We start from the raw sequence: 25,925 nt of genomic DNA, 5'->3' as shown, positions 1-25,925 counted from the left end.
GATGACAAAACGCTGATGAATCAACTGTTAATGTACTGTGCTGAAGCAGGCCGTGGGCCTTATGAAACGCTCTTGTGTGCCGTGTATGGTCCACGGGCTGTAGGTTGGGCACCCCTGAATTAATCCATATTTTTCCATCACAGATTAATTGTATTACTTTACTATATATGTATTTGGACTAGGTGTTGGGCATCTCTGTGAGGGTGGTAGTGGTGAGAATCTTATGCCCAGGCTGGGAAGTAAAAGTGGTCCCACACCATGGCTTCTACTCCAGTCATTGGGCTAGAATAGCCTCTCTGGCCCTTCCACCACCATGCCTTGGTGGGTGATGGCTAATAATATATCAGTGCAGTGACATATCTGCTAAGCCTTTGTTCCCCAGACTACTTTGGTTTGAAGTCATAGGCTTAATTCTTCTCTCCACAACAACCTTCCCAATCCCCTTTGTAAGCAGCCATGCAGGATCTCCCCATAGCACACAGCCAAACCAATATGAACCCTGTCCCACAAAAGAAATGCTCTGTGAGTTATCTATTAGTCCCATGGTCTGGAGCAAGTGCTAACTTGTACCCTATGCACCTTGTCCCCAAGAAGAAACGGTCTAAGGCTTAAGGAGGTATCTAGTAGCCAGCCCCATATGCTGTAGCAAGTGTCCCAGAGTCTGTAGCAAGTGCTAACTACTACCAGATGTCCTCCTGCTCAGAGGAAGCAGCAAAGTGTAGTCCATGGTGGATTCCACCCAGCAGGATCCTTGTAGCAGAGGACACATCAGGAAGTGTGTCTACTCTTTCTTACTGTGCTGGCCAAGACTGGATTTGGCCCAAAGTAGGAAAACATTTTTAAATGGCTAAATTTAACATCTTCTAGTAAATATTCTTCCTGCTTGAATTACTCTTCTGAAGGGTAATCTGACAAAAAATTGTGATTGGTTGGCTACCAAGGGCATTTAAAAATCTGTATGTATGAAATATGTGCTGCTTTCTTGCAATTAGTGGATCTTGGGTTTGGGTGTGTTTGGCAATTTAAATGGAAAACTAGTGCTCTGCAGCTTTCATCCAGATGATGAAAAGTTGGCATTTCCCCATTTTTGTGGAATTTGGTGTGAATCTGGGGAAGCTTGCCAGCTATGCAAAGAGCTCTGCTAAGAACGCAGACACTGCATTAAAAAAGAAAGGAGTTGGTGTGTGTGATTTGCCAGAATAGGTAAATGCCTCTCTCTCTAAAATGGAAATATTTCCCAAATAGCATACACATAAGTGAAAATTGCCGGAGATCAATTTTAAATTGAAAGTTAAGCCTGGTCACAGCCCATATCTTCATTGTTAATCTGAATCTGTCATTATTACCAAATAATTAATACAATTACAATCATTGGTTCACCTGAGGTTTATGTCAACTCTGGCTGGCATAAACCTGGGAGAAGGTGCTCCAAAATGGAAAGTCAGCAGTGGGAGGAGTCTACAATAATGCAAAGTATGCACCAATAGGGTGACATTATAGTCCCAGAAGTGGCCAGTGCTAGCCAGGAGGTGGCTTGGCCAAGAAGACTGAAGATGAACTGGTTCAAAAGTGATATATTACTAGTGGGAGATTTTCCAACACATAAATTGGAGTCATGTGCCTAACTCCCACTGACTGTCCTTGGGCATTATGTTCCTAGCCACCCTTAAGACCTTTAAAAATATACTCCCTAATGAAAATGGATTTATTCATGTTGTACATATCAGTTATGGAGCACTGAAAAATTTCCACCCAAAAATACTTCTATATAAACCTAAAATATAGAAATATTCAGAAAATTCCTAACATTCAAAATAAGAAGGATATATGACTCCTAAATGAAATCTCTCCCACATTGAAAGACTACATGGAAAAGCATTGTTCCAATTCTGATACAACTTGGGGATATCTACAGCTATCGTTATGGCAGAGCTTTATGTCGACATGCTTACTGCCCAGCCTGGCTCATACAGGGATTTTCTAATATTTCAAAAGCTGGTTCAAGCAAAGAAAGGTATCCAAATAAAGGGTAGTATAAGGAACAGGACCTCAAAGGGAAGCTTTGAGCAGTTTTAGAGGAAGAAACAGTGGAGATTAAGAGTCAGACTTTAAAAAAAAATGTGTGGGTAAAAGCCTTCCATATTTGAAAGGGGATGAACTTAAAATGTGTTTATTCTCACTGCAGATATTGTACTCAGTTCTATTATCACCTAGCATACCTCCCCTATATTTAGGGGCTAAATTATCAAAAGTGCAAAATTATGATCACTGGAATATTGTCAGAGGTCAACATCTGCACAGGATGGAATAGGAGCTGTGCAGTGTCAAAGATCTCTCTCATGAACCTACTGTTGGTCATGTCTGCCCCTAGGGAAGCCAATATAATTACTAAAACTCCTGGGAGTTGCTCACAGACACTGTTGAATGGAGTTGGAGGCAGCAAACAGTCTGCTATTATGACTTATCCAGAACAATGGCGACTTTGACCACCTCAGTCATGGCTTCTATGTGTGTAGTTCTCCACAAACCCTTCTGGCTCCTCTTCACACAGCTGTAGAATGGTTATCAGGTCAAACCTGTACAAGAGAAATCCCATCTCCAGTAAGTCTATAAAGCCCCCATGGCCTGTAGACCCACTTTGAAGTGTATGGTTGACTCTCAGGCATCCATGGAATCTGTGGACCCCATATCTATTACCATCACCATCTCCTTCTCCAGAACCCTTGCTTTAAGCCTGAGGGTGACTAAAATGTTCCTGGGTGTCATTTTTTTCTCTAAACAAATTCACCAACACCCATGAATAAAGCTAGCTTCTGCTCCTTAAAACATGGCAGGGCTAAGGAAGCAGTGTAGTCAGGTGCCAAGTCTGGGCTGCTCATCCACTGGAGATGGCAATTGTCTCAAATTTTGGCAAACTGCTTACACCCTTACCATCACCTTCCAAGCCTGTGAAAATTTGATAGGCAGTGTATTTTTATGCCACTTGCTGATAGGAGTACAGTTCATTTGGAGCAACTTTTGACTATCCAATGTATGTGGCGCACAGTTGCTTTTTTCCTTTGAAAATGCTTATTGGACACAAATTCCATTACATTCCCTTGGGCACAAAAAAGCCCAATTTATTGGTGCAAATCCTTTGAAAATTTTGCCTTCTGTAAATGATCCAAGCTCTCCCTTAAGTGGCTTTGTTGGTCCTGGACTGACCTGAGTCATTCCTCTCTGAAAGATTCTGTTCTGCAAATGTATTTCCAGTGCTCTTTACAACTTCTATTCTCTTCGGCTCCAGATCTAATAAACTGCATGATTTGAATGCCAAGAAGTGTAGGAGTGAAGGTGATGGTGCTATGACTGTCAGGTGTAGAGTGATTTCTTTTGTTCACTGTTGGGTCTGTGTCCTGATATTTTCCAGGGACACCCCTATGTCTATGTAGCTATATCCAAAAAGTGGATCACTGCCAACAGAAATTATTTTCCCTGATGCAGAAGGAGTATAGAAATAGCTGTAATAATCCACTGGCTTTATTTTTACAGTGTTTTTGTAACAATAGTGCATCAGGGTTGAACAGGGTGTATAATGTAATGAACTTACGTCTGGAGTCTGATGTGGTTTTATTGATATGGAACAGGATCCAGCATTCTGCCTGGCTACTGCAAAGAATATGGAGACAGAGAACATTTCTGCAGTTGAAACCAAGCTAGAATAGTTACAGGGAGGGGGTTTTTTGGGTGGGGAGGGGGGGGAAGTTTAGATAACAAACACTGAAAATCCATGTCAGCTACAGGTCTGTTACAAGAGCTGACCAAAATGTTCATCGTGAATAATAATGATTGCAAATTTGGCCCTTTTTTTCTGTTTGCGATTGATTCATGAACCTAACCTGATTTCTGTGCATGTATTTGTTATTCATAAGTATTGATCAGACATTTTAGATGAGTTAGCTTATGAGTTATTTGTGAACTCTTCACTTTAATGGTTCATTACCGGTTAATTAAGGTGTGTGATTGGCCTCCTAAATCACACAAGGACATATCATTCGACCCCAGTCCAACCAATTTATGAAAGTTGCCTGATGAGATTCCCTTTGATTTCCTTGATTAGGAGAAACACTGGTTGGCATAGAGCTACAATAGCTATGTCTACATCACCAACTCCTATCCAGTAGAAGGAGTTTGCAGGGGAACAGGAAGGATATGTTGAGGGTGGAACAAAGCACAGCTGGAGCATCTTCCACAGCCTATGCAATGGCTCCCAGAGGTGCAGGTTAGAGTAGCCTTGAATCTGTTCTAACTTACTCCAGGAGCTAAATTCGGTCCCAGTAGCCATAAGGATTGGAAGAGTGTAAAAATGTGGCTTTAAGTCTCCTTTGTTCTCCTGCCTGTGGATCTGTGCTGAGCTCAGCCCAGCTGGACCTGAGCATTGGGCCCATAGTATTTTTTCTGCTTCCTGGTTGGATGTCTGAAACATTTTAAATAGAGAATAATGAATGACAAAAATGAATAATGGTTATTAACAAATACCAGACTTCCGGTATGAATTTTCAGATGAATAATCACTTGGGCTAAAATCTGTGAAATTAGTGATCTATGAACATTTTCACAAATACTCAGCTTTTATCCAAGTTCTTGCAAATAACCGAATGCTATGACCTATGAAGACCAGTGAAGCAAAGTTGACTTGTTAATTGCAAACATATCAGTTTCTTTGATTTTTATTATTCAACTAGCTCTAATCCTAAAGCTGGATTGGCATGTCTTAATGCATCATTTAAAAAAGCAGCAATCCACCATTACAATCTGGCATCCTCAGTGGTTTTATGGCATTAGTACAGGCTGACATTTGTAGCAGCCTTTTTCTGGCAATCAAGATGAATTCCAACATTTATATTACTTTAATATAAATTATGTTGCTAATTCTTATGGTTTCAAAGAAAATCTTCCAGGTAGATTCCCAATGCAGGACCATAGGCAGATAAAAACAAGTATGAATAACGCCATTCATCTCATGAGAATTAACCCAAAAGCCTAATTGGAATTTCATCAGCATTAAAATATTTCCGTGCTGATCATTTTACCTGAATCCCAGCAATTCTGGGACTTTGGGTAAATTTGCTTAGTTTGTCACCTCTTTATAATCCAGGCTAACCTCCTTGATGTAATGACTAGAGCTGATTTAATCATTGACAATGAATTAGTGAGCCAAGTTTGCCTCTTTTTCTGCCCACAGAATATCCATATAAGTTTGAAATTCTCTCCAGTGTATTCATCATACAAATTTATTCAACAAATATATTTTTGAATTTGTTTACCTCGTTTACAAATATTCAAAAGAAGAGCTAGTTTCTTAGTCATGATTGGGCAGATGACTCACATGATGTTATTCCAGCCCTTTGATTGGATGAGTGTGCAAATACTTCTGGCATCAATATCTATATGTACAAATTGCAGCTGCTGTTTCCATGAGAACTCACACAGATGGCTGTGAACATTTGTGCCAGTAAAACTTAATTGCCCTAATGTGTGTAGAATGGAAGGTGTACAGAAAGGGGCATGAGCACAGCTGAATTCATCTAAAAATTGAAATGAATGTAGATGGAACATGAGTTACCTTTTTTGCTTGGCTCTTGTGATGATATATCATCATGCATCATGATACAATGTCATCATGTCAGTGCTCAATATCATGACATGTTGATATTTCACAGGTCCCAGTGTTTAATTTAGGATCCATTCATGTCTGACATATTAGGTTCTCTATCTAAGGTACTTATTAGCCCTCTATCCCCATTTCGGTATTATCTGAGCAACACACAACATCAGTATGACATAGAGCAGTACTATTATTCCCATTTTACAGATGGGAAACCAAGGCAGCAAGACACTAGGTGATTTGCTTAAGGTCATACAGGAAATCTGTGGTTTATGGGGGACTTGAACCCAGGTTTATAAAGGTCAAGTTAGGCCCCTAACCACCACACTAGCTCTCCATTTAGACTAGTTAGAGCCATTGAAAATAGAATCACAGGGGGAAATGTTGGCATTTTGTTTCATGCATGTGCAAACTCAAACACATAAACAAACTAAAGGGTATTGAAAGTAAATGTAGCCAGGAAAAGTACAGTGGAGCCCAAATAAAATTTATATGACTTTTATTGTTGATATGCTTAAGCATTTTGTCCAGGGCTGCCCAGAGAGGGGGGCAAGTGGGGCAATTTGCCCTGGGCCCTGCAGGGGCCCCGCGAGCCCTGGCCCGGCGGCGGTCGGGTCTTCGGCGGCATTTCGGCAGTGGGGGACCCTTCAGTGCTGCCGAAGACGCAGAGTGACTGAAAGGCCCCCCACCACCGAAATGCCGCTGAAGACCCGGACCGTCGCCGGGTGAGTACAAGCGCCGCAGCTCCCCTGCTTTGCCCCAGACCCCCTGAATCCTCTGGGCGGCCCTGATTTTGTCTACTACTTTACTTGAAATTAACACAAGGCTACTAAGAGCAGCTGTGTTTTATAATTTTCCACTGTACAATGTTGAAATGTGTAAGATGGTTAGATGTAATAACACTAGAAAAATAAAGATAATAGAGTGCACACTTTTGTTTAGTCCCAATGCGGCTTCAGCAAGGTTTTGTTTGGAGTGCCCAGCTGCACATACAGACGCAATGGAATTTGGTTTGTGAGGAACCTACAAAAATTACACAAATAACTAACATTTTTTTTAATGAATAATACACAGACATGCACCTGCTTCAGAGACTCCATAGATTAGTCTTGCAGCCAATAGAAAAGCCCCTTGGAATTCAATTACATGGCTGAAAAACAGAAAACAAAATTGTGGCTATAGTTTTAGAACTGATACCAGCAAAATGTTAACTAGTTCTTGGGCTGAGCTTCTCTTGAGGATTAGGCTGTTTCAGTTTGGTTTATTTCCATGTGTCTTATTGAAAATTCATAATATTCTGCTCATATTATTCTGTTCTATTCTTGCAGCTGGAGCCTCTCCCAGAAGATATGCTGCACCAAACCCCTAATATGAATGCAATGGCTTCTTTACAAAAGGCCACTGAAATTCAAAGTATGTTTCAGTGTTTTTTCTCTTGTTATTAATTTATGTCAGAGACAACTGATTAAACTTTTGTTACAGAGTAAAGAATAAGCAAAAATATGATATCTGAGCATATACACAATACATGTTTATAACATGTATGCTTGTGCTCATTTCTTTGGCACATCTTTTCTTTCACTGATGATTTAACACTTAGAAAGCTGAGTTGTTAACGTTAATCAAAGCTTTCCTACTCCCATATAGTCCAAAATCTTTCATTTGCACAACTCTCATTTCAAGCATTTTAGTCTTGCAATCCAGTGAGAGAAATACGTGTGTGGGGTGGGGAGGGAAGGGGGAGTGTAGATCTATGGTGGGTATATTAGGGATATGACATAGTCTCTTTGGATTCAAATTGCAGACAAATACCTTTTCAATGTATTCATGTTGAGATAGACGTGAGTTTAAAACTACATCTGGATACTTAAAATGGCTGCTGCCACACGGGAAAATATTCAGTGCTTCCCTCCCACCACCCCTTCCCTATGCATGTCACTTATGTATCCCAACACCAGTCCTGAACCTCCCCTACATACACTGTCTGTGGCCCACTGCTGCTACCCACTTTTCACTGCTAAGTTTTCCGCCTACACCTTCCTACTTTGCCCTGCTCCCAGTTACCTCAACTCAGCTATAGAGACCTTCCTCCACTTGCCACCATGTGCTACTTCCAGACAGGCTAAGTGGGGGGGGGGGGCTTCCTGTTTCCTACCTATCATTTGCCAGTTCTTTCTCATCACCCTCTGGTGCCATTTATATTTAGATTTCGTTTGAATACCACATGTTCTGCTAGTATTGGGTGAATAAAAAAAGCAGATTCATCATATTTAAAAATGTGAATAATACTGAATAATTGGTCAGTTCTTCATATATTTCTTCACATGCGAAAAGATATCGGAAAACTCATGTGTAGCTACATAACTGATAAGTTATCCCTGCTCCCATTTATGCACTCAGGTAAATAAATGTCACAATTAAATCAGCTTTCTTCAGGAATTCGTGATAAATGTCAGTGTCAGTTTTGAGGAGATATGTGTAGTGGAGTACAGCAGGAGCTGGTGCTAGGTTCAGTCTTCTTTAATATCTTCTACTGATGATCTGGAGGAGACAGTAAGCAGCTTGTTAATGAAAATCACATACCATACAAAATTGGGTAAGCTGCAAAGGCTAATGAGGGAAGAGAAATAATACATAGGGAGCTAGAGAGATTAGAAACCTGGACAAAAAAATAACAAAACACAATTCAATTTGAGAGAAGAAATATTTGAGAAAAACAAAACGGTTGAATGGAAAGAGAAATCTGGAATGCAGTTATGCTGAAAGAGACCTCGAGATACTAGTGGACAAAAATAAGCCATGCATGTACAAGGTAATATAGCAGCAAAAATATCAAAACAACTTAGGTGCCATATTCATCACAGAGCACAAAGGCAATAGTCTTTTTCTATAGATCTCTGATGCAACCTGAATCTTGCATTTCGTTCTGCGCAACATATAACCAGAAAAATCTTGACAAAATGGAGGCAGTTCAGAGAAGAGCCATATTAATGATGGCTGTGATTGGAGGAATTGACTTAAAAGAGCCAAATCTGCATAATTTGGCTAAGCGATGACCGAGAGGATATAACAGTCTACTAATATTTGAAAGGAGTAAACACTAGTGATGGAGAGGAACGAGTATGAATGTTACATGGGGGAATTACTTCAGTAGGAACAATTGGATGAAGGGAAATATAGGCTGAATATCAGGGACAACTTTTGTGGGTGAAATGTGTTAAGCTGTAGAATTATAACCTGGGAAAGTCCATCACGTATAACATTTAAAACTAGACAGGACAAAATACTGACAAATCCTGCTTTGGCATGTGCATTACTTAATGCTTTGTTTCTGTGATACAGCTCTGATGTCAAGTATTTAAATGTTACAACCTCTGATCAGTGTTTTAGTCCAAGGATTGCCTTTGCTCCATCTCTGTTTCAAAAACAGGCTGGAAATTGCAGATTTTAGATCAGACAAAGAGAAAACCCAAATTGTTTCTAAGTAGAATGGAATTTGTATAAACTTCTTTGTTTGTGTCAATGGTATCATGTATTTATGGGGATATGATACAATTGGAATTAGTATTCCCCACAACCATACAATATGTATTTCTAAAGAAGTTGTTCTCCCTCGCTTAGGCACCACCCCTCAACCAAGCTCTTTATACAGGGAAAATGTCAGCCTAAGCCACATACAACATTCCCACGTACTTCAAGGAAGGGTACTTTGCAATGTCTGTAACAAAAATACGTGATATAAACATTCACTGTTACTATTTCCTTTGTGAATGGGAAATGTTCCCATTGCCTTATTGGAGACTTGAGCACTTTTTTATGCATCAAACAAAAGCATACCTAGATTACTTATTTGGTTTCGTAGTTTATTCTTAGAAGTAATCGATGCCACAAACTGCGCATGTCTGGGACCGGCAACCCACTTCATAAACTCCCAAATGTTCTTCTTAGAAAATATAACAAGCTTAGTGGAATTTCACATTCCTGCCTTGGAAAGTGAAAATGTCAGTTTTGTCAGTTGTGAGCTGTTTGTTCCTGGTGCTTTTGTTTCAGACAGAGCTGGATTTTTAATCCATAGGATAGTTTGGGCTGCTAGCAAAAGTAGTTGTGCAATTGCCTGCGCTATGCATTTACAACTGATGAGCCTGTTCCTGCACATCAGTAGTTGAAAATACACAGAGGCCCAATTTGTACATTCAGTTGTAGTTGTGCATGAAAAATAGGTGATACATTGCACATGCCTTTTGTGCACAGCCTTGATCATGCCATTGTTATAAAAACAATCCTACAATCCTCATTTTTCCAAAGAGAATTGTCTTGGCATAGGATACAGCATTTTGTTTTTAAGAAATTTCTCTCACATTTTCTTGTAAGTATCAGGGAGCATTTAGCCCATGAGCCTCTTTAGTGTACCCTCTGCTAACTGGATGCTGTCCTAATGGGGACTCAAAATTGCCTCCCCAAACAATCCTCATTCCATCCCCCAGATAGCAATACCTAGATACTATGACCGCTACCTGGATACTGCCACCTGCTTCCTGTCCCTGCAATTCTTCTCCACCTCTAAACCCCCTTTCACAATTTTAATTGAGTGTAGGGAAAGGGAAGGGGAGAGGGTAATGAATGATGACATGGGGTGGAAGGTAAAATGGATACACAGCACTAACTGATATGCTTGAATGTGATTGTTAGTTTCAGTGTTAGAAGAAAGGCACAGGAGCAGCTACTCTGTGTGTGTGTGAGAGAGAGAGAGAGAGAGAGAGCTGTAGCAGGCCTCTCTGATGCTGTTTTATTGTTGCTGCAGGAGAGCAGCACAGTAGTGGCTGGTTACTAATATTTTATTTTATGAATAGGAGACCTTGAAAACTCAAGCAGTGAACGTGGGTTCATTTCTTTTACGGGCAAAACTGTGTATTATTCCCATACCAACAGATTTGATTTTCTTGCACATCTGTTTCTACAGCGAAAACCCCATCCACTTGTGAACATTTAGCCCATAAATTATGGCATGTGTATTGCACAGTCTGATTTTACATATAACCGCAGTGAGAACATTATGGAATGCCTAAGTAACTTTTTTAATTTTTTTTTATTTTAATGACTAGAGAATATGGTCTCTATTGAATATGTTTGTCTTGTTTTTATAGAATTTGCCAGGCCTCAGCCATTTGGTTTAGTGTTATGAACACAGTTTTTTAGCCATGGCTCTCATGTAGCCAGGGGTGGCTCTAGCCATTTTGCCGCCCCAAGCAGGGCGGCATGCCGTGGGAAGCGCTCTGCCAGTCGCCGGTCCCGCGGCTCCGATGGACCTCCCGCAGGCGTGCCTGCGGATGCTCCACCGAAGCCGCGCGGGACCAGCGGACCCTCCGCAGGCACGCCTGCGGGAGGTCCACCGGAGCCGCCTGCCACCCTCCCGGCAACCGGCAGAGCGCCCCCCGCGGCATGCCGCCCCAAGCACGCGCTTGGCGTGCTGGGGTCTGGAGCCGCCCCTGCATGTAGCTGGAGGAAAAGCCAGCTTCTAACACTTAATCTTAACTTTGTAGGATACTTAATACACTTTAGATTTTATCCCCCTCCCACCAATCCCTATTATTTAAAGATCCTGCTAACTATTCAAACATTCACAGTACTAGGATTCAAAGGAACACCTGTCTGCCATGCTGCCTGTCAATCATGGAGATTGACTCATGCTTTCATCTTTTGAGTATATTTTAAATAAGGTTATTGCTATCTTTATTGACAGCTGCTGTCTCATTTGACTAAAACGCTCATCTTTTGAAAAGCCTGAAATGGTGTTATATGCCATGTTATCAAAGGAGGAATTTTTAACACTCTCAGTCCAGAATACACAGCACTACAATTGGCCCTGCCTGCCCGCCGTTGAAACCCTCCAGCTATCCCATGGCTAAGCACCTTGACCCAACCCACCTCCCAGCTGCCAAAATCTTCCTCCTAGTCCTTGGAAAAGATCCCCTACTTGAGCCCTCCTCTGTTGAAACCCTTCCACCAATTCCCAAATAAGTGCTCTGACCCTGCCGCTGGCCCAGCTGCTGGAAGCCTCTTGCCAACCACTGGATAAGTGCTGGTCCCAAACTCCCTTCCAGCCCCCTTCCAGCCCCTACTTTCCAGGTGGCATCCACCTGGAATTTAGTAAGAATTCTATGGATTATTATACTATTAGGAATATGTATGTAAGTTTTAAGTTGTTCACCTGGTTACCACTAATTGACCCCAGTTCTTGAATAACATATTACTGAGTGATTATTTTTCATTCCTACTCACCTGCACATTATTTTTTGCTTCACTTGGGAAGCTTTTCAAAGTCTTTTCTGTTGCAGGCAGAAGGCTGACAACTCTCTCACATTTTTATTCCAATGGTGTGTTTTTACCCCCAAAACCAGAAAAATGTCTTTTTTATAATACCTAGTAGCATTCCAACAAAAGCCAGTGCGTATATGAATGTTTTAAATAAATTATTGTTCTAGTACACACCCTGAGGTTGAAGGAGAAAGAACATCCAGGACTAACAAACCTGATTGTTCTGGCGACATAACTGCAGGCCATGCTGGCATTCATGACTTCCCCCCACCCCCAAAAAGTCAGTGCTATGTAAGCGCTTTGTACAATTATTTTCATTTTTCTATTCCCATTTGTCACAAATACACTTATTGCCAGGCAATATCATACCTATCTGTTCTGAACTTCCTTCCCCTACCATATATATAGCCAACAGGCTGACTGATAATATGAGTTCTTTAGGCTGTGTGTTACTCCTTTAGTTTATTACCTTCTGGGGAAGGGTGTGACACAGTCCTTGGAATGAGAGCACTTGCCAATTTGGCATTCTTAGATCCAGAAACATACTTCATCGTGGCAGTTTGAAATCCCAATTACAACTGCTTACAGTATAGTGATTTTAACTTATAATCACTCTGTGTTGGACCAAAGTGATTACTGTGCTTATACCACCATGGTAGCTAAAATTCCCATAAATTATTATGTGTGATTTTTTTTTTTAGGCAAGTACTGGAAGTCAGTGAAGCCGTATCCTGTGCTAGTGGGTTATGCCCTGGCTGAGACTCAGAAACAAGAGAGAGAGGAGACGGAGACTGTCTCTGCTATGGCCTCACTGTCAGTGGATGTTGAACAGTCTTTTTCTCAGGAAGACAGCAGGTAAGTGTATGTTGTTGGAAACCTAGATGGCAAGATTTTGTACCCTGGTGTTTTAAGAACCAGAACTCATATTTTAAAAAGTATCTGATAATTTTGGGTGCTTTGGGTTTTGACTCCGCAGCTTGAGACCATTAGGAAAGTATATTGAGTTGGGCATCCAAAAACCAGAGTCACCCTATATTAGTGATCACCTTTGAAAATTTGTGTAAAATATTTATTAAGATTCACAATTACTAAATGCACCCCTTTCCCCCTCAAAAACTAAATTAAAAAGCAAAATACTGATGTGAAAAATCACAAATTGCCAAAGCATAGTTGATCATGGTCTTCTCCTGAGAGGACATTCAGACCTATTTTAGATTTGACTTTAAAAAAATGCATTTAAACTTCTTTCAGACAGACTTAGTAATGATAAAAGCAGCAAAGAGTCTTGTGGCATCTTATAGACTAACAGACGTTTGGGAGCATGAGCTTTCGTGGGTGAATACCCACTTTGTCGGATGCATCCGACGAAGTGGGTATTCACCCACGAAAGCTCATGCTCCTAAACGTCTGTTAGTCTATAAGGTGCCACAAGACTCTTTGCTGCTTTTACAGATCTAGACTAACACGGCTACCCCTCTTATACTTAGTAATGATAGACTGAAATCAGCGCTGTGTTACTTCAGTTTTACACTAATGTAATTCCACTGATTTCAGTGTGTGACATGATGTAAAACTGGAGTAAGACAGTGGAGAATCAGGCTCAGTGTATTTAATGTACCACAATGAAGATAGGTCATCAAATAAAGAGTGTTGGTTTTCCCTGCCTGTCAGCTGACATTTCACACTGATCCAGTAAGGCTGACTTGGACGTGAATTTAACAATTCTATAAAATGGAATAATAACTGCTAATGCACTTTTGTCAATACAGTATTTCAAAATGAAGCACTGATCCCTATTGAATAGTGCCATATGCAGTACAATGTTTCTTTAAGGAACTGTTGGAGTCAGAAAAGTCACTCTATAAAAATTGCATTATGGAGTTTCCTATTTATTCTCCTTTAGCACCACCACCTCCCGGCCTCTCTGCAGTGGAGAAAAACCCAAAAATGCAGTGATTCCACTGGACAAGAGAAAAAGGGGCTGGAGACAGAGAGGCCATACAAGGGGACTCCTCAGCTCCCTGTGCACTGTGAAGCTGTGCTCCATGACAGCTCTCTCCACAGGAGCATTGAAGGGAGGAGGGAATTGTGGGTGGGCCAAAGGAGCAGTGGGAATGTAGCCAATGGATCCATGACTTATGTAAATGTACTGGCAGTTGCTGCCTGTGGGCTGAGTGGTAGGGTTCTAGTCCCTTCAAAACCTGCATTGGCTGTTTTAATCTGAATTCAGCTGACAATTTTACTGATGATGCACAAGCAGGGCCACCCAGAGGATTCAGGGGGACTGGAGTTTTCGGCAGCGGGAGGCCCCCGCCACCGAATTGCCGCCGAAGACCCAGCACTTCGGCGACGGGTCCCAGGGCGGAAGGACCACCTGCCACCGAATTGTCGCCAAAGACCCCGAGCGGAAGACGCTCCGGGGGCCCAGGCCCTGCGAGAGCTTTCCGGGGGCCCCGGAGGGAGTGAAGGACCCTGCTTCCAGGGCCCCCGAAAAACTCTTGTGGGGGCCCCTGCGGGGCCCAGGGCCTGGGGCAAATTGCCCCACTTGCCCCCTCCGCCCCCCTCTGGGCGGCCCTGTGCAAAAGGGGGATAACTATAGAACTCAGCAGACTATTATAGAATCTTCTGTAGTTGTATTGGCTCGCACAAGAGTAAAACCTTGGGTTTTTCAGCAAAGTAAGCAGCTGTGACTCAAAGACACAGATCTAGCGAGTAGAGTATTCACTATAACTGCACTTAAATAATAGATTATGATTATTGTTATTATTATTACAAATAATAAATGCATAGGCAGGAACCATTTTTTCTCTCAGTGACAAACAGTTGGTCCATATGAGCGATCTTATTTTTGATCCACAACGTTGTCAATTAACCCTCAGCTAAGGAATGAACCCAAATGTTTATAATCTAAGTGTGTGGCAATTAGTGCTTTTGTTTGTTAGCCAAGGATGTAAAAACCGTTTCCACATGTGAGTAAGGGGCTAATGTAAAGGGACTATAATTTAGGGTTTGGTAACAGTAGCGGTGCTGGCTCCCGGCCCCTCCACAAACTCAGTCAGAGACTGCTCCAAAGTACATGCACCAGTGCTCTTTTATTGTTCGTGCATATTCCCACCACCTACTATTTACATATCTTACAGACCAACACCCTGGGAGACCGCTAGCGTCTCCTGCCAGCAGGGATCTAGTGCTCCTTGCTCCTCCCTTTCCTGTCTCTCCCCTTGCTTCCTCCCAGCCAGCTTTATATAGCAGGCTGGCCACTCAGGCCTGCAGGTGCATCCCCTCAGGTGATTAGGGGGTGGCCTCCCCAGGAAGTCCTAACTAATCCCCCTTTTAAGCGAAGCTGGGCTAACAGGAACCTGGCTTGGCTCTCCTAGCCAGCACCCTGATACAGTAACTAATTAATATGATGAAATAAAGCCAAGTTTTAGGCTCTCTTAAATAAAATGTAATTCATTTTGCATATAAAATGACATAGGTTAGAATAATCAGTAATTAAAAGTCATGTTATAAACCTATATTAATCTAAAATTATAGCCACTTCACAGTAATTGATTCTATAGTCATTCAATAAAGCAGTACTTCTGCTAACAATGTATATTCTTAATGCTATGTAAATATATCACCTGACTACTGATAACCTGTGGCAATTTCCACCCCTTCTTGACGTGGAATGAATTGAGAGTGCAGCTGAAGGGAGTGTGAGAAAAACGGATGTACTGATATGTATACAAATGGAATTCATTTGGCTGCCAGGTTCACTACACTTCATCAGTTCTGGATGGTTATAGGAATGAATCTGGCATGAATTGTTCTGTGGAAAAATGGCTCCACTTGAAATATCTTTTGGGGTGTTGTAGAGGGTTTTCAGCAGCGCAATAAAACCTTTGCATACCTACATTGCTGATTCCACTACCACATTCATAACCTGCACAGTGGTCACTCAAAACCAGCCTTTCCATAAATGAATGACGGGGCAACTTTGGACCTATCCTGTTGGACCAAACTGATAGCCAAGCTCTCCAGTAGTTTTGTCCACCATGTTTCCTCCTCCCCACCCCTCACTTCCTGTTAACAGAGACAAACAAAAATAGTTACTTCTAAAATCTGCTTTCTAGGGCCTGCTTTCTTTGAGATGCTGGGAGCCTCCTGAGAGGAATTGTGTGCGCTTAGCACAGACATGGAGGAGCTCTAAAGCAGCATTAGAAACACAGGGCCTGATTTACCACTGCACTACTCCAATTTTACACCATCTTAACTCCCTTAAGTTCTGTGAAGTACAGCAGCATAAAACTGAAGTAACACTGCAGTGAGACAGACCCATACAGGGCAGTAACACATATAACAATTACAGACCAAGGAGGAGGGCCTCACCCCTGCTCCAGCCCTTTAGGCCAGATGTAAAGGACCCCTCTAAACTCTGGTTTCAGCTGAGTGAGCATTGCACTGGAACTGGCACTGAAGAAGAGAGCTGTAAGGCTGCCATCAGAGGATCCCCAAGCAAGCCCTGGTATACAGGGTGTGCCAGGTCATGTTGAACACAGGGCCAAAGCACACAGTGCTGCAGTCCACATGGTAGTCTAGGGAGGGTGCTGTAACTTAGACAGGCCTCCAGAACTGTAGAAGTTATGCTAAGAGCCTTTCCAAAGCTCAGAGCAACTGGAGAGGATGCAAAGGTGGCTTAAATCCCCTCCCTGCATGCACACACGTATCTGGCCTACAGCTGCTATACTGTGCTTCTAGGAGCATCATCCAAAGGACTCAATCCTGCTTCACTGAATATATGATAAAGATCCCATTGACTTCAGCTGTGTAGAATCAGGCCTCCAGATGAAGAGAGCAATAGGAGGAGAGTCTCTTTGTAGGAAACTCTTGCCAGTTGTGTTGGAGGATATATTGGTGTTTGGAGTGAGATGACTCATTTTAAACTCAGATTTTGGGTAAAGCAGCTCATTTTCTGGCCAACTCATATCTGACTCATTTACCACCGATGAATAAAGGATAAAATGCTCCTGGCTAAGAACCATTCTAAGTATTTTTTTTTTTAGTTTTCTTTCTTTCTTTCTTTCTTTCTTTCTTTCTTTCTTTCTTTCTTTCCCTTTTATTTTTTTTTGCGGTGGTAAATGACAACACAAAGTAGACAGTTGTTTCAATTTGATTGGCCTTGACATGCTGAGTGAAGCAGACATTATGAAAAGCTATTTTTGTTCTTGGTGTTTTTTTTGTTAAAATTCTCTATGCATTTTAGTATACATTTAAACCTAAATTGTAGACTTCAGGAGAGAATAGATAAGGGAGAAGTGATTTATGGATAGGACAGAAGGGAAGATATGAATGATGTAAATACAAATTTAAATACAGAGACAATTAAATAAATAGGCATGGTCCTATAAACATGTTTAACCACAACACATTGTTATCAAAATGAGATACACATATAACTGATTAGAGCTCTGTAGTGGCCAACAGTTGTTTCACAAAACTTTTGTTTTGAAAAAGTTCAGTACAATAGTCTCCTTGATTCTTCTTCTTCTTTTTTTTTAAAGGAGCAGGGGCTATCTGGTACTTAATTATTTTAAAGCAAATCTTAGGAATACATTTAAAAGAATTTGACTTCATGGCCCTGATTTACCTGGATATAGATTTTACCCAACTGGAAATGAGATATGAAATGTAATTCTTAGATGTTGGATTAAAATCCATTTTAGAGGATTCTGTGGTTTCTGAACTAATGACTGGGATTTTCATCATGTTATAATTTCTGTTGGAAAGATGAAAGACCAGATCCTGAGATGCAACTGTTTTTCATAGACTGCCAGTCATGGGGTGTGTGTGTGTGCGCGCGCACGCGCACGCTCACACGCAGAGGTGCATAACACTGGTCTTTGCACTCTTTTGACCCTAGTGTCATCTCTGTGCAGGACTAATCCACCTGCATCAAGTTAGAGCATCGTGAGGGCTGTTCTAATTTATGCCAGCTGTAAACAGCCCGAGTGGGATGAAACCACACTCTAGGATTGGCATGGCACAAGGTATTCTGGCCAAACCCTTTCCTTTGGCCATACCGCTCTTGTCCTGCTATTCCATGGCAAAGATAAGAGCCTTACACCAGAAATCACCTTTACACAGTAGTGATCCTCCACAGCTGAGCTAGGCTAGGGCCACATTCTGCTGTGCACAGAAACAGCCACACCACACCAGAAAATATGTTCTTGAGAATGCATTTCTATTGTGCAATTGCAGAACTACTAATTGCAGTCTGTAACCTATCATTTAAATCCGCTTCTGTACCAGATGACTGGAGGATAGCTAATGTGATGCCAATTTTTTAAAAAGGCTCCAGTGGTGATCCCAGCAATTACAACCTTGCAAGCCTAAATTCAGTACCAGGCAGATTGATTGAAACGATAGTTAAGAACAGAATTATCAGACACATAGATGAACATAATTTGTTGGGGAAGAGTCAACATAGTTTTTGTAAAAGAAAATCATGCCTCACCAATCTACTGAATTCTTTGAGGGGGGTCAGCAAGCATGTGGACAAAGAGGATCCAGTGGATATAGTGTACTTAGATTTTCAGAAAGCCCTTGACAAGGTCCCTCACCCAAGGCTCTTAAGCAAAGTAAGCTGTCATGAGATAAGAGGGAAGGTCCTCTCATGGATTGGTAACTGCTTAAAAGATAGGAAACAAGGAGTACGAATAAATGGTCAGTTTTCAGAATGTCCTCCAGGGGTCTGCACTGGAACCAGTGTTATTCAACATATTCATAAATGATCTGGAAAAAGGGGTAAAGTGAGGTGGCAAAACTACTCAAGATAGTTAAGTCCAAAGCAAATTGAGAAGAGTTACAAAGAGATCTCACAAAACTGGGTGACTGGGCAACAAAATGGCAGATGAAATTCAATGTTGATAAATGCAAAGTAATGCACATTGGAAAACATAATCCCAACTATACATACCAAATAATGGGGATAGAAAGAGATCTTGGAGTCATTGTGAATAGTTCTCTGAAAACATCCACTCAATGTGCAGTGGCAGTCAAAAAAGCTAACGGAATGTTGGGAATCATTAGGAAAGGGATGGATAATAAGACATAAAATATGATATTGCCTCTATATAAATCCCTGGTACTCCCACATCTTGAATACTGTGTGCAGATCTGGTCACCCCATCTCAAAAAAAGATATTTTGTAATTGGAAAAGGTATAGAAAAGGGCAACAAAAATGATTAGGGGTATGGAACGGTTTCCATATGGGGAGAGATTCATAAGACTGGGACTTTTCCATTTTGAAAAGCTATGACTAAGGGGAGATATGAAAGAGGTCTATACATTCATGACTGGTGTGGAGAAAGTAAACAAGGAAGTGTTATTTACTCCTTCTCATAACACACGAACTAGGGATCACCAAATGAAATTAATAGGCAGCATGTTTAAAACTAACACAAGGAAGTATTTCTTCACACAACGCACAGTCAACCTGTGGAACTCTTTGCCAAAGGATGTTGTAAAGGCCAAGACTATAGCAGGGCTAAAAAAAAACTAGTTTGTGAAGGATAGGTTCATTAATGGCTATTAGCCAGCATGGGCAGGGATGCAAAACCGTGCTCTGAAGTGCCCTAGCCTCTGTTTGCCAGAAGCTGGGAATCAGCGACAGGGAACGGATCACTTGATGATTACCTATTCTGTTCATTCCCTCTGAAGCACCTGCATTGTCGGAAGACAGGATACTGGGCCAATAGTCTGACACAGTATGGCTGTTCTTATGTTCTTATGCTCTTTGAGCATTTGACAGTTCTCTGTTGCCTAGAAACATACCTTATCCATTTATTTTTAATCTCAATGTGATGATGTTGAGCTGAGAAATCTGTGTAATTCCAATGATGGAGTAAGCGGGGTGCAGGAGCAGGGGCGAGGGGGAGACACTCTGACATTAGCCCCCAGGTGGAGGATAAATTAGAATATGGGAGAATATACATTGGGAGAAAGATGGTTTTGTTTAGCTGGCCTGTTTATGGCACAAAATGGCAGCTATTTGAAATGGCTCAGAAGTTTGAAATATTAGATGCATCCTCCTGGGAGATGGATTAGCAGAGTTCAGGTGAGACAGTCAAGAATCATAGAATCATAAAAAAGCCAATACATCGAGTATAGAATCATAGGAATGCTATGATAAGCCTTGTGGAGAGGTTATGCTGGGAGGCTCTCTTTTCACCTCCAGTGGTAGCAGATAGGCTTCTGTTCTGGGACCCATTTCCATTGCAATTGATGTGCAGTCTTGGGGGCAAATGCTATGAAAGCCCTATGTTATACAACACACCCCTACTCTATCACACAAATCAACCAGCCTAAGACAATTTGTCTATCTGTACCTTGATTTTTGTACATTTTCTCTGTTAGCCTTAATATACATGTTGTATACGCAGCGATGACTCACTTTGAGATGTTATAATGAGTGCATATTTATCATGGAGTCAGTCGGGCATTTATACCCTATCACTTGGAATTCAGTGCACCACAGTGAGTAGTGAGCCATGTGTAAGTGACCTCAAGAGGGGATTGGGACTCCTTCATCAGGCCACAGAACAGCTGCGTAGCTGGTTGGAGCTTTTGAAAAACACCAGTGAAAAATGGAACCTACTTTTTCCCTAAAATTTCCATGAACACAGACATATGCCATGAGTGGCAATGGTCAGTTTGTCTGGAAATAGATACACCAATCCTATCCAGCTCTGCTCCTGCCACATTTTCAAACATACCTACACAGAGCTGTATGCATGGGTGTACACTTCTGCAGAGCTCCCATAAATTCTATTCTCTTTCAACTCCCAGGAGCAGCAGAAGGTGAGTGGTTACGTTGCATATGAGACCCTCCACAGCGTGGGGAAGGGGGAAGGATTTGCACTTTATGGATTAATAATCCAAACACATTGTAAAAATCTTTATGGAAAGTAGTTAGTTACAAGACATTTGCTTTTTTATATCACACTTGTTTTATTTTATTTTTTCAAAATACCAGAAGTGATTAGTGATTGGATTAATAACCTGTATAAATTCCTTTAAAGAGACACTACTGAATTTTCATTGAAGGAGCCTTAAATAAAGTCCAGATTCAGTTAAAGTTCTTTGGCTTCCTTGCTGCAGAAACCCATGTATGGCTACGCAAGCCCCACATAATTAATTTTCTAGAGCTTGCATGAGAGCTTCCACTTCCTGGGGGAGGCTTTATTGAATCCAAACGTTAAGTGAGATTTACTGGTGAAGCTTCTTTTTGGTTTAGCCCTCCTCTCATGTAAAAAATGGCTTAAATTGCCTTTCTTTTTTCAACTGAAGTTCCAAGCTTAGATATTGTTTGTCAAATTATTTCTTAGGAAAAAAATGGTCATGTCCAAATTCTTAAGCCTTTCAACAATGAGGTTTCTAATATAATCTCTGACAATCCCTTAAATAGTGGATGCTGATAGTGGGGCAGATCCTCCACTGGCATAACTTGTCATAGAGCTATGGCAATTTACACCAGCTGTACATCTTTAACAGTCGGTTTTGGTTTTGCCTGAGCGGAATGTCTCCCAGATGATTTCTAATAAAGGATAGGTGTCTAATCTGATTTTATATTATTAATAGTTGCCTGCTGTATGGCAGTGATGTGCTAATCAAATTAAGAATTTGGTCTTAGAAATGTTAGGAAGACATGCAACCAACCACTGTAGTTATGAAAGTGCAGAAGCAAAAATCAGAGGACTGGCATGTCAGCTAACTACATGGTAACTATTTGGTTTTAATGGTATGGTCCCATCTGAAGAATAATAATTTATTTTTAGTTGCAAATGCTTGAAAAATAAAAGTATCACAGCTAATTTTTTTCATCAAATTATTTGACTTTGCTGACACAATGCATGTACATTTCTGAACCTAAAGTTATAAAATATTCTGACATATTTTAATATAAACAGGAACATTTGCAGTGATTGCTTAGATCTAAAATGTTTTTCCACTTGACATGTGTTTATACTTCCTAAGAAAGAAACTCTATTTATGGATAACTGAATAACACAAATAAACATCAGCGAGAGCTGAAAAATCAGCTTTGATTATGCATGAAAATCTACAATGTCATTGTGTACTCTTGCGCTGTATTCTGATTGCCTGTTTATTTGTACAGAGCTGCTGGCGAGGCCATGGAAGAAGAGCCAGCCTTGTGAAGTGCCAAGTCCTCCCTGATATTTCCTGTGTGTGACATCATTGTGTATCCCCCCAAAGCACCCTCAGACATGTCTTGTCTGCTGCTTGGGTGGCACAGATCAGATGGAACATAAACACTGGGCACAAAACTCTGAACAGCAGCTTCACTTGTTCTTTGGATGGACTTGAAAGGGCCCTAAAGATTCCTTAAATGTAACCGCTACAATTCTAACGTTACAATAAATCAGGCTTGAGAGAAAGAGCCTAGTGCATGCTTTTAATATGCTGTGTGACCCACTCACTGACATAAATTGCGAAATAGAAATATTCAAATATTCTACATGATAGATTATTGATCGCTACAAGAATTGCAACATCCAGCAAAATTCTGGAGAAACTCCACGAATCACTCTTCCTGACATTCTGAAACACTTTTTACTGGGTAATTGTTTTCACACTGTGTTAAATTGTTAATAGAATTTGTTTTCTGTGCTCAGTGTAATGAAATAATGGATAGCTCATAAACTGTGTCTTTTTAAGGCAATGTACTGAATTCTTGTTTGGATAAATTAAAGACATGCAAATTAGGATGAGGGAATTTTAGCTAAAAAGAAAGCACTGCCTGCTGTACTTTCAGTCCCCCAAAGTACTGTGCTTAGTGGTGTTTTATTTTATTTTCTCTCTCTCTAGAATTATCTCCCTGTTTAATGTATAATTTTATATCAATTACACCATAATCAAGGTTCTCTACAATGAGTGATCTTCTGCCTTTTTAAAAATGCTGCACTCTGCATAGTTGACAGTAGCTTTCAGCATATGTGCATTAGAGACTCAAATAGTCTCTGAAAAATGGATGACTTTTCAAAAGTTGTTTTAGTTTGTTTTGCAGCCTGACTTTAAGAAGAAAAAGCTTAAGTATCTGTGTGCAGCTCATTGGAAGCTCAGGTGTTTCTGCAGTGATAATTTGTTGAGAGGTTTTTTTTACATCCCCATCTGAATGCAAACAGATTATTTTCATTACTGCAGACCCACAAAAGTTAGTGTTGCTTAAAAAGTTTCAAAGGGTTTAGTCTATATTTTAGATCCTTAAAAGTAGCAAAATGTCCTTGAAAAGTGACTTTAACTCCTTAAAATTAATGTTTGAGAGCGTAACATAGAATTGTGCCTTTACCTGATAATGAACACTTAAACTATTACACATGTTGCCTTACTGTCAGAGAAGGTAAAAGGGAACAGGGCATTTATGTAGAATACTTTAAATGAACACAAATTGTGATACAGCAAGTTTAGTTTTGTTTACAACTCCACTCCCTGCCACCCCACCACCCCCGCCAATGAACCCTGGGAGCTATTTTACTTACCTTGAAGAATTCTACTTGCAGTATTTGAAAGCTGGCTTTGCTTTTGAAAGTAAGTGATGTTCATTTTTTATATATTTTCCAAACTCAAAGGATATATTAAAGCCATAAGTGAAGACTGTCATGCTTTTTATTCAGAAATCTGAAAGAAACCTTAATTAAAACAAGATTTTGGGGAATGCCATGATATGAAAGATATGGAACAATATGGTTTCAGTTATAGGGGACTCAAACCTGTAAATCAAAGATGAAAGATTTCACTCAAATAGAATTATATAATTCTCTTTTGTTATGCAGTCAGACTATATTTTTCATGCATTGGGGTTTGTTTACAATTAGCATTTTAATTTTAAAGACTTTTATTACTCATACAAAAACTCTCTTGGAAATCTTGGAAATTTGAGGCACTCTTTGAAATAGGAAATCTGAAAGGAATGTAATTTCCTATAACATGAAGTAGACTTCTGTTTTGAAAGAGTTATGTTAAAATGGATATATACCATTCATTAATTTTTAAAATAAAATAAAATTCTACCCACACTTTTATGAACTAATTCCTGCTTGTTTTACTAATGCAAATAGTCCCAGCAGGCTAAATTCATTGGGGTGTAATTCTCTCCCATGGAATTACACCAAAGCTGAATATAGTCCATTGACTTGAATGGGACTATTCAGATAAATAAAGCAATCAGGATTTGGTCCTGTATTATCAAAGGAGCTTGTCACAACCATCTTACCTGTCAGTTATTGCAATTTTCTAGTAATCATCAAAGAAACTATGCTTCAAGGAAACCAAGAACCATGGCTGATGGATTGGGTATTTTAAAAAGTTTGTCCTGGTTTAAAACAATGTGTAATATTTTAATTGGATACATAGTTGGGAGGATTTAAAAATAACCTAAAAATCTATTTGCATTTTCTAGCAGATATGCAAATAAGAATTACTGATCTACACTAATGTAACTCTGTATTTATGGGTGCGGGGGGGATGTGCAGGCATCAGCTAAGTCAGTCTTGGTAATTGGAATCATTTTACAAATTCCAAGACCATTTGGATTAAAAACACATTATTAAATCAATCACACATTCATGCTTTCCTATAGAGAGACATTCAAATATAAGTGTACACTGTTGGTTCCAGTTAGAATCATTTGGATAAGCAAATGTGCAGATAAACTACACGTAGGATTATTTACAGATGAACGTTTGCCTGCTCTTGTTCCCACTGAAGTCAATCACAAAACTCTCATTGATTTCAATGGAAGGAAGATCAGGCCCTGTATTTGCAAGTTCAGAGCACCATTGCTTTTTGATTATACCATTACAAGACACACCATAGCCCTGTGGGACATGACTGAGGCTTATGGAGAATATCAACACTCTCTTTAAAACAAACCAGTGCTTTCTCAGAGGGTAGTTTCACTTGCTGCTATTTTATTCTCACCTTGGTTTTTTTAAATTTTTATTATCAACAATAGCTCCCCATAGGATGCTGTTAGACTCTCTCCTATTTAAGCACAGATTTTAGCCATATCTCTTGGTCAATAATCACACCCACCCACTTACAAATGCTTGTTTTTGATTGAAATCAAGCCCAAATGTCCAAAAGTGTTCGCTAATTTTAGGTATCTCCATTTTTCAGTCTCCAAGTTTAGACACCTAAGAACTGATTTACAGAGGAATGGCAGACTTGTAGCACCCATTGACTTGAGTTGGACACGACTGGCACTTCTGAAAATTAGGCCCCCAGTATCTAAAGTTGGCCACCAAAAAAAGGAGGCTCACAAAATTAGATTACTTGTGAAAATGTGGGCCTAAATAGTCATACAATGGGACATTCCTACGGGAGCCATGATGTCATGGAGAAGGTGGAGTCAAAGGAGGTATACAGAGGCCCTGGACCTCCATGTGATTCTCCTACCCACAATGGAAGTCAGAACCTCAGCAAGTTTTGGGGACAATCACTCCCCCACCATATCTATAGGTGTAAACCCCAGGTTCAGGTGGGAGACCTTGCAGGAAATTCAGAATAGAAACTCATAGTGATTCCAAGCCCCTGTATCTGATAAACCAGATGGGGAAGCATGTAGCACAATATGAAGGCCAACTTGTGTTTCTCCACTATAATACCTTTACCGGACTGGGGTGGAAATAACGATGAATATTCAACTGCTAATAACTCAGTGTATCTTGTGGTTCATTTTCTGACTTTTCTTGTGGGAATCATATGTGTACTAATTTGCTTTAGTACAAGCTGCAGCAATTATGGGCCTGATTCTGTGGTTCTTACTTCCCACAAAAGTAATCCAAGTCCACAGAAATCTGGCCAGTGTGAGGACTGCAGGATTGGTCCTTTGCTTGCATACCTACTTAATTTTACTTACCATGAAAGTGAGGAAACTACTTTGAGGAAATCAAACCT

The 25,925-nt window shown here is 40.5% G+C and overlaps 1 protein-coding gene across 1 annotated transcript in view; it reads left to right on the top strand.

Annotated features, from left to right (window-relative positions):
- The window catches only part of HDAC9 (histone deacetylase 9), a 659,352-nt gene extending 637,017 nt beyond the window's left edge, over positions 1-22,335 (top strand). The window contains exons 27-29 of the mRNA XM_045006744.1: positions 6,976-7,060; positions 12,664-12,817; positions 22,126-22,335. Coding sequence (XP_044862679.1) covers positions 6,976-7,060; positions 12,664-12,817; positions 22,126-22,165 — 279 coding nt within the window. The 3' untranslated portion in view covers positions 22,166-22,335. The remainder of the gene's footprint in view (positions 1-6,975; positions 7,061-12,663; positions 12,818-22,125) is intronic.
- Positions 22,336-25,925: the final 3,590 nt, after the last annotated feature.

Source organism: Mauremys mutica, chromosome 2 (assembly GCF_020497125.1).
Source record: "Mauremys mutica isolate MM-2020 ecotype Southern chromosome 2, ASM2049712v1, whole genome shotgun sequence".
Lineage (NCBI taxonomy): Eukaryota > Metazoa > Chordata > Testudines > Geoemydidae > Mauremys > Mauremys mutica.
The sequence above is the reverse complement of the archived record's forward strand: the minus strand, read 5'-3'. Positions and strand labels throughout refer to the sequence as shown.